At 41.2% G+C, this 10,542-nt stretch overlaps 1 protein-coding gene across 1 annotated transcript; it reads left to right on the forward strand.

The window, feature by feature from the left end:
• The first annotated feature begins 1,228 nt into the window (after positions 1-1,228).
• LOC126404944 (peripheral myelin protein 22-like) lies at positions 1,229-4,034 on the forward strand. The gene is made up of 5 exons (XM_050068383.1): positions 1,229-1,352; positions 2,152-2,243; positions 2,439-2,532; positions 2,633-2,773; positions 2,893-4,034. Exons 2-5 carry the CDS (start codon positions 2,166-2,168, stop codon positions 3,051-3,053), a joined length of 474 nt encoding a protein of 157 aa, XP_049924340.1. The 5' UTR covers positions 1,229-1,352; positions 2,152-2,165; the 3' UTR covers positions 3,054-4,034.
• Positions 4,035-10,542: the final 6,508 nt, after the last annotated feature.

Here is a 10,542-nt window from a genome sequence, read left to right on the forward strand (position 1 = left end):
GCTCTGCCAGGGCTCACGGCGCTGCCTCACCCGGCATCCCACAGCGAGCCTGGGCAGCAGCTCACAGTTCCTCCCCTCGCGTGTTTACAAACACAGACCGCAGGAATCCACCTGATGAGCCAAAAACTGCAAGGGAGAGGAGAGGGAGAACGGCACGAGCTGTGCTCGTCTGACTGCAGCAGCTGATCACAATCACGTTTGGACTGGGGGTGGTTTCAGACGCAGCAAATGTGTGCTTTTGTCAATGTTGTCATTTGCATTCTGGTTTGGTTTACAGCTTTGTCACTTGTGAGGAAATGGCCTGAGACCACGGTGTAATGAGGGATGCAGAGCCACGGCGGAGGGCTGAGGCGGGCCGATCTTTGTCACTCACCCTTGAATCATGTGTGTGTGGAGATCCAAGCCGGCTCCATCAATTTAGCATGACCGAAACATTGCACCGTGGTAACTCCCTTTGGCACTGGACAAACTCTCCGTTCTCTCTGCAGACGCGGGAGTAAACAGGAGGCCTGCTTCACACACAGGCATTCTGGGCATACCGCGGGGCCTCCAGAGGGCTGGTGTGTTCACATGCAAGCGCACACACACACACATGCACGCACACCATCTGGACAGAGCACTGCTGGATGTCTAGTTTATGAAGCTCAGTGTGCACATTTGAGTTCAGCCAGTCAGTGGGGGTCAACAGGGCCTGTCCAGCCACCTTCAACCATCTGGAACAAGGTCATCAAGAGTCATCCTGACTGTCCTGACAGCTTGTCACATTGTTAGGATTTCAGGTGTGGCCTGCGAAGAAAAAACATACGCGGAGATGTATGTGAACAGTGAACATCATAGGAGGCCTTTTATAGGGAAACATTACATTATAAATGCACTAGTGACATGAATTATAAAATGACTGATTATAATAGACATGCCTTCACTGGAATTTGGTTATGTCATAATGATATTTTATTACAAGGGGTGAAATAATGGATGTTTTTAGGGCATAAATACAGAGACAGTCACAGATGCATTTTTAAGGCTTTGTGGTTTGCACAATAATAGCATAGGATTCTCTATACAATCCTGTGGAGTTTAGAACAATCCAGATGATAGGCTACAGCGGGAGGAAGAAGAGGAAGAGAAGGAAAAAAAAAAGGAAAAGTTTTAGGACGGGCCTCTGGTGACGTGCAGGGCCTGCAGGGCGGTGTTTCTCAGGCGGAGAAAGAGCCTGACTGGGGTGTGTGAGCCACATCTGGAATAGTAGCTACAGAGAAAGAAAGTCGAGAGAAGCAGAACCTCGTTGATCCCTTCCTCAAACTCTTCTCCTCAGCACTCCTATTTCCACGGAAACTCTTTGCTTTGCCTCTGTAAGTTGGAGTAATGTGTTTGGAGTTCTTTTTTTTTTGTTATAGTCAGTGAGTTTTTTTTTCATTGACTTTTTTTTTTTCCACTCACACAACAGGACTTCACCCCTGGACTTTAAAAATCGACTTTGGATTTACTTTAAAGACGCAAAAACGCACCTTTGGCTCAAACGCGTCACCAGATTCGCTCTGCTTTTTATCAGCGTTGTAGATTTACGCACAGTGGAGAGTGGAGCGGTGAAGGCTGGGGCGCACGTATGGCGGCATTACGCTGGAATGTTTTTCCGTGCAGATGGGCTGAGTTTGTTTTCCAGCAGCATGCATCGATTAGTCGTGAATCAGCCTTTTCCTCTCCTTCAATCGACCTCATTTCCCCCCTCTCTCTCTCGAGCTCTTTTCACTCATTATACAAACGCGCATTGCTTAAAGTAATGAGCTGTAATTAAATCATTTGGACTGGTTGAAAAATGGATTTAAAAAGGAGTTCAGTGTCGTGAAATCAACCCGAGGAATCGATTTGGTTTCATTACTGCTGCCCGACTTTAAACTCAACATTGACCATTTTAGAAGCATCGGGAAGAAATTATAGTTCCTTCCTTCTTTCTTTTTCTACGTTTGAGTGTAAGGGGATACTTTCACATTGAGGTAAACATTGCGGTTGGGGCAGAAGTGAGGAAATGGCGCCATCTGGTGTCGAGATGAGGTGGTGTTAAAATGCACGCCCAACAGGGTTTTTTTTTCTTTTGGAGGGATGGTAAATTCCTGTGGATTGATTTTTTTTTTGTCTCATGTGTCCTTCTAGATCTACTTGAAAAAATGCTGCTCATCCTGCTCGGAGTGCTCATTTTGCACCTAATCATCCTCATTCTTCTCATTGTGTCCACAGCAGCCAGTGTAAGTTGTCCTGCCACGCTTTATTCAGTCCACTTTAACAATGTGTGGTGTGAATATGATAGCTCAGACTCTAGTTGCTGTGTTGTACTGATCATTGACTGTCATTTGTGTTGGGTGTTGTAGTCGTATAGGCTTGTACTTGAGCTGTGGATGCTGCAGTGTATTTAAAAGTTTCTGTGTTGTTGTGTTTCCCAGGCCTGGTCTGTAGGTGGGGATGGGAGCACGGATCTATGGTACAACTGCATGACAACTGATGTAGGCTACCACTGCAAGCCAGCTAGTAATGAAGGTTTGTTGGCATTCCTGGGAAAAAGAATTATGTATCGTGCCTTCATTGGAAACGTTATGAATATGTGTTTAACTTCATGCTCTCTATCTTTGTCTTCTAGACTGGATCCAGGCAGTGCAAGCCCTCATGATCCTCTCCCTGCTCTTCTGCTTCTTCTCCCTCATCGCCTTCGTGTTCCAGCTGTTCAAACTGGTCAAGGGTGGACGCTTCTTCTTCACTGCCATCTTCCAGATCTTGGCGAGTGAGTATGACTTCATCACATGCCTGAAGGGTCACACCCTGAGCAGTCGCGGGTGGAGTCGTGAGATCATCCGCTCACAGATCCTCCTCACCTCTCCTTTTCTTCTGGGCTCCTTCTAGGTGTGTTTGTGATGTGCGCGGCGATCATCTACACCGTGATGAGTCCGGATGATGGAACCGGCAGCACACAGTTCGGCTACGCCTACGTGCTGGCTTGGGTGGCTTTCCCTCTCTGTCTCATCAGCGGCCTCATTTATATCGTCCTGAGGAAGAAAGAATGAGAGAAGGAGCGGAGGGGAAAAGAGGAGGGGGAGCTCGGATGCCCCCTCACAACAACATCGCACTGTGCCTACTGCCCACAGACCATAGACTGACATCCCAACAGTACAACAAAAGTGCATGTGTCACTAATAACTGTAAACACAAAATGGAGACATTTATCACAGCTGGAGACTTTATTTTTTTTGTTGCTGTATTTCAGTATCCATCACCATATATTTCCATCACATGCTGAGAAACATCACACCTGTTTGCTTTGTGAATTCTGACAAAGGCTGAGCGTCACCACACGTGTTTCCCACGGTGACAGATTGTCTTCCAAATGTGTTTATGAATGTGTTGGAGACATATTGACTTTTGTTGCATGCTGGCACCCACAAATCCATCATGTGTGATCACAAAGACGAGTAATCCTGCCTCGCTTCAGTACAAAGATGTACATAGTGTCTGTGGTTTTTAGACATATTTATAACATTTTTACATACAATTTGTACATAGTGTTGTCAAGTTAACATTGTCATGCCCATTTACGTGATAGAGTTTTGTTGTCTCTCACAAATCATGCAGCTGTGCCAAAGAGATGTCGCTTAAACTGCCAGAGTATCAAGCTTTTTAATAAAACTGTCTGGTTTTCTTTTGTTTTTGTTTTTTGTGTGTCCTACGCTTTGAACCATGTGCCTTACATAGAATATCTGTTGAAGGAAATGAGAAAATCCTCGGAAATTAATAAAAAAAAAACAATAAGAAGTCTTAATAAACCCTTGAAGTTCTTTTCTTCTGAATTATCATTTTACTTGATATGCCAAATAAAAAAATGTTTTTCATTTTGTAATCGAGTCTTGAAAATGGTGCTTTTTTATTTACTATTCTTGAAATGTATAGCCTACTTTGTGTTGCAAGTGTGCCCTGTGATTAATTCGCTTTGTACAAACCCCAGTTTGCATTTTTGTCAGTATTCTTCTAAATAAACCCTTTGAAATGAATTATTCTCGCTGTTGAACGCTCCAGTTACACATGGAATTTACACAGGTTGGTTAAATGAGTCATGTGCATGTATAGATAGATCCTTTATTGTATAACTGAACTTTGTTGGAGCAACACACGCTCGCTTATTCTCACTATCACGTACACACACATTCATATCTATATCTTTAAGATATATGATAAATAGTGAGTAAAAACAAAATGAAACAAGCATATTCCATGTTCAGTTGTCTTACTCTGAGCTCATATAGCTGATATATTAACAGAATGGCATGCTGGCTAACAAATGATTAAGTGTTGACCTTCTTTCACACCCATAGTTCCTTGTAGTAGCTCAATTCTACCACTTGGAGGCACTGTGACTTACAAAACACCCTCTTCACCCCAGGGAAACATGAGTGTTGGTGAAACATGTCAGCACTACATACACACATTTTGACATGATATCATTTTAATTACAGAATGCTGTGCTAGTGAAGGAAAAAGCACGGCTCAAACAACCGTCATTATTTTGTACATAGTAACTTCTAATAAAAGTATTTCTCAGTGAAATCGCCTGATGAGATGCCTCTTCATGAACATTAATCCAGGCTGTGAACAGGCAGACTTTAAAAATAAAAAAATAGCACCATCTGGCTACAGTTTGAGGACATGGAAACTTGTGCAGACATTATTTCCGCAAAACAACATAAATCAAAGAAAACACTTAAATGTGGTTCAGGAAAAATGCCTCAGCAGCATCTCTGTGGGAAAAAAAGCTATTTTTATTTTTAAATCAGACATATTGAGATGATTGGTGGATACACAGTAATGTTGAGCTTCTTATAAAACACACTGATGTTTTTGCTAGAGAAGTTTCCCTGACAGATTCTCTCTTCCATCTGACATTTATCAAAATGTTTGACTTCCCAAAACAATATTGAGTATGCAGGTCATACACAGCAGAGACTGCCAGCACAATGAAGCCATATTACAGTATACTTGAGATCCGTTTTGGTCTCAAGACCACCTTTAGGGTGCATTTTTACGGCTTAGGACAAAGAGGACTCGGGAAGACTGTCAAGGCCACAACTGGGGCGATATCACTAAATTGCCTGAGCAAAACTGAAGTGTTGAATCAGCTGATATCAGCCCCTTAGTGATTTTTGTACTTGTTTTGCTCATAGAAAGGAAAATTCCCACACTTGAAAACTACCTCTGCAATGACTTTTGATTATTTATCAAGACATCTCTCTTGGCACACCTATACACACATAGCATACTGTATACATGGCAATATAAGAGGAGAATGAAGAAGAATCTTTATGTTTTCTGTAGGTATTTTTTACAGGAATGTGGATGTTTCAGAATAATTTGTGCTCCAGTCAGTCGTAGAAGAAGTATTCAGGGGCTGTATTCACAAACATTCTGAGATACTGATACTCGCAGAGAGCTCTCAACGTAGCCTAAAATTTTTTAGTAAGGTCATGGCTTGAGAGTGATTTAGGGAAGTACTCTGAGCAAGGAAAGGGACAGAAAGCTTTACCTTAGTGAGGAGGTGTGGTTGACCCCCGTTGCCAGATGTGACGCATTCTTTTAACAGATGTGATTGGTTGTCACAGACACACCCTTTTGTGTGCATGTAAGGCGTGGGCACCCAGTGGAAATAAGATGAACTGCTGACTGTGAAAGTATTGTCACTGTTAGTGTGATCACTCTGCTGATGGAAGGTTGAGACAGACTCAAGTAATTGCTGCTGCACTGATGCATTTTTCAAGTCTTCCAAATATCTTACTGTTGTGATCATTTTATTTCTGGTGTTATAGCGTTAAGTGGGAAATGTGTGCGTATCCCTAATGATTTCAACCACACAAATTATCTCTGTGCGATCTGATCTGTAGGATTTAATTGACTCACTGTCATCCAGTGTTTGAAGAATATTTCTCTGACCTCTTTGTGTTTCTGCCATTTCCTCCTCTGCTTTAGAAAGTCCTAAAAGTCCTCCTCCATGCTCCCAACAGATTTTCACCTTAGGAGCTCTATTAAGGTCTAAGATGCTATGTTAATAACTTTCATCCTTACCAGGACCTAGTCTTAACTATGAGGGAAAATTCAAACAAAACGTCATAAATCTAAGAATAAGAATTTCATCACTTAGATCAACTATTAGTACTAGGAAGCTTAATGAATATGGCCCCAGATCTTTGACTTAATTTAAGGTAAAAGTAGCAATACCCACACTGTCACTGCATTCTAAACCCTTCTTAAGTAAAAGTATTATAAGCATAAAAATATACTCAAAGTCGTTATGTGAAATGTGTCATTTCATTATCATATATATTATACTGGATTATAATTAGAGATGCATCAGTGTGTAAGCATCACTAATGCTGCAGCTGGTAAAGGTGGAGCTAATTTCAACTCCTTAATGGGTAGTTAAGCCTGTAAAAAATATCATGAGTTATTAGTTGATTTATATTTTGTATTAATCATCTGAATCAATGCAAAAGTAAAAAACAAATTACTACTAACTAAAGCTGTCAAATAAATCCCAAAATGGCATGAAGTAGAGCGTTAAAGAAGCATAAAAATTCAAAATTGTACTTAAATTTTGTGTTTAAATAAAAGTATTTAGTTACATTCCACCACTGCTTTTATTGTACAGGTCTAAACAAACTAAACTACAGGTTCTAAACTGTGTTTTAACCTGTATAAAGCAGTGAAGCAGTGAGAGTGAATGCTCATGGCAAGAGGAAAAAATTAGAATCCTATTACCTATATGTCCACTAGGGGGTGACTGCAACACACTTTTCTTGTCATGCATGTCCTCCAGAAACAGGTTCTGTTTGTTTTCAAAATTTTGAAAAGGAAAAAAAAAAATCAAAACTCTGCAGGCTGTTGTTTGATTCATATGGCACATAATATAATACATCACTGTTCCTCCCAAAGTGAAGAAGATACATTTTCCCACTCTGCTTGCGTTTTAAAGCGTACAACGCTGGGGTAACATGACACTAATCTTCTCTCGTGCTCCCTCTCAGAAGTTGGCACCACACTGGATTATTGAAATAGGATTCTGCTGTTTGATCACAAGCAGTTTATATGATGTCTTATACTCAGCATCAGGAACAAAGTTTATAGCTGCCAGCTCTCCAATGTGTGCACATGATGTACAACTACTGTGCAAAACAGCTGCTGAATTTCCTATTAGAACAAATTTAATAGTAATGTCCTAATGTCTGCCATGTGGATCATATATTTTTAATACTTTAGGGGAATTTTTCTGATAACACATCTTTCCATTTATTTGAGTAACATTTTAATTTCAAACTTTTACTTGTGGTGGAATAATTTTAGACTCTAGTGTGTCTACTGTCTGCTTAAGTAAAGCATCTAAGTACTTCTTTAATATTTTTTATTATCATTGGACACATGCTGATCACATGGTGAACTTTCAATGTGCTGTTCTGTTATACCGATGCTCTTAAAGTCAGATCAGTTTCATGTGATGCTTCAATATGACGTGATTCAGAGCATCCTCAGACTCCAGACATGTTCACAGATAATGCCAGCAGCCATGAAGGATAAACACCAACCTTTTTTTAGCTGCCTACCAGACACCAAGGTGCAATTACCATTAGTTCACATACTACCCAACGCCATCTGTGCTCACACTTGTATTCACACGTGCACGCCTGCAGTGCATTATGCAGGCAAACAGAATTCACCACACACACACACACACACACACACACACATGCACACAAAGAAGCGTGTTACATCCCACACAACCTGTGTGAATTTTATCCATTCACTAAGGCTGCTGAACCCGCAGACGGAGGATTCACTTCTCAGTTTGTTGGATAAAAGATCTCTTTCTAACGTCATCAGTCCTGACACAAAAGAGAGGCCTGTTAATGCTGCTCTGGTTAAAGTCCCTGGGCATACACATAACATATTGAAGATGTCAAGAAAACTCCGGAGGCCTATAATGGCCTCACAGCTCCATTTCAAACGTGGTTAACCTTAAGGGTTATTTATCACTGGGAGGGTCACCGGAGGGCACTTAGTATTTACTGCAGGACATGTTGGATGGGGGAGAGGGGATTGAGAGGAAGCCACCCTCAGCACCATCCACTGGGTGCTTACTTTGGTGACTATATAAACATATCAACACTGTTTAACTACTTGATTAAGAAAAAAAGCAAAGGACATTTACATGTTGGCAGCCAAGTGTTTTCTTGGTATCCCAGGAACGCAACGGGATCATTTCCATAAGTCTATGGTTGGGAATTTCTCTGGTGAGACATAATGGTCGTGAAGCAGCACACACAATGGGGCTGCCGCCAGCTGATGGGTCCCTGAATGGAACATGTGAGGACTTCAGAGGAAGCTGCAGCCCTCCTCTCTTCTTTCTCTTTAGATTTGTTGCCTTTTTCATCCAGGGTGTCTGTCTCCCCGAACAAACCCCGGAGCCTTCAGATGTGGCTAAACGATAGAGAAAATGGGCAAGCCCAGTTTATTCAAAGCTGATTTCATCACGCCCATAAATCTCAGAGAAATCAAAGCCCATCTCATGCCCGCCCCTCTCCTCTCCCTTTGTCTTGCTAATACACATTAGAGTGCGGCTGGCTGCCCACTTTTACGGCAGCCCGGACAGGATCTGGGCAAAGTTGCAAATTTAGAACCTGGAGGCACCTTTGACCCTTGACCCCCGCCGTTAAATCTTGCCACTAGCGTCCGCCTTAGACCCCCGCCATGCGGAGGAATCTCCCAGCTCCATTTCCTGCTTAAAACTACCTAAAACTCACAGGAGGGCATGAAGACATATACGATGAAGATGACAAGGGGATAAGACACAAAAATAATCTCATCTGATTTGTACGCATATGCACATGACCACAAATGCACCACCATCTTACCAACACACTCGTACAGACATTAAATGCATTGTATCTATGTGTGTGAGTATAAGCCCACAAACACTAAATCACCCATGCTCTTTATAACATGGTTTCACAGTCGAGAGCATATGTGAGACGTTTCCTACAGCAGCCAGCTGTCAGGAGATCTTCAATGCACAACTTTAAAACTGCATATAGACTTCAAAAAAAGAGAGAGAATATATTTGGAGTTAAGTTTTAGATTAAAGTTTAAGGAACAGCACCACAGTGTGTATTCACTCATCCCAAGTGACCCTGGATAATATTTGATTCAAAACATTGCTTCTGTAACTTGAGACTTAATTAAAACACTGTGTTGTTAATAATTTAGTGCCAGCAGAGAGACTCTACCGGTCGTAATCGTTGAGTAAGAAGAGAGGTGGTTACATGGGGGAAAAAAGGAGAAGAAAAAAGATCAATTATTCACTGCTATTTTTAAGCACTTTGAGTCTGGTTTCATAAATATCAGGGAAGGATTTGGGAAGAAGTGCTAACATTTGGTGCTTCAATATGGTGCTTCCCTTCCATATTTCTGTGTGTCCGTCCGTCTGTCACACACACACACACACACACACATACCTCATGCATACTTAAGATACACTCCAAAGCTGCGTGGCCACTAGCCAGCAACAAAGGCCTTCTAATCAAACACTGGTGGCTAACAAGGGTTTCTATACGGGTGTGATGAGTCTACTGAGGCAAACATTTCTCCTTTAATTTTCAACAGTGAGTCGGGGAGTGTGTTGCCACTCTCTGGTGTTTCAGGCCTGAGCAAAGCTCCTCCAAATTAGAGAGCGGTGTGACAGTGCCGAGATGCATCACTGTGGGGAAACATGGAGCAGCGGTTACACGGCTGCTGATCCATTTATGGGCTTCAAATAGGCTTCCCACATTTGAGTTAGAGATGAAAATATGCAGATAATTTGAGAGAGCTTGTGAGAGCTTGCGCGCACAGGCACGTGAGGACGATTACACACAAAGTGGCACAAAAAAAAAAAAGATTTTAAAACATGATACGGTTGAGAGCAAAACAGATTCTCTTCCATTCACACATTAATGAGGGAGCAATTACCCCCAAAATGAAGATGTTAAATGTATCTGATCATCTTGATCATAAAATTGTGTCTTTTCTAAAGCATGAGTCTCTTATCAAGTGCCAGGAGACATGGTTGTGAAGTCAGAGGTGACAGTACAAAGAGAAATAATCTGTACTTTATTTAATGGTAAATTAGACTCTTCATGTTTTGCTACATCTGCTACCCATGAGTCATTCTTTGTAAATGCAACCAAAAAAATTATGTAAACTCAGAGCACTGTTATGGCATTTCAGATTCACAATATTATTGAGCTGGAACTTTGGCATTTTAAGAATATCTGAAATTGGTTTGTTATTTCTGTCTGACATATTTAAATACATACATACCTGATATACATACATACATACATACATACTAACATCCATCCATGCATCCATCTATACATACATATATCCATCCATCCATCCATCCATATATACATACATACATACATATATACCAACATATATACATACACACACACATATATATATATATATATATATATA

The sequence above is a fragment of the Epinephelus moara genome, chromosome 18, assembly GCF_006386435.1.
Source record: "Epinephelus moara isolate mb chromosome 18, YSFRI_EMoa_1.0, whole genome shotgun sequence".
NCBI lineage: Eukaryota > Metazoa > Chordata > Actinopteri > Perciformes > Serranidae > Epinephelus > Epinephelus moara.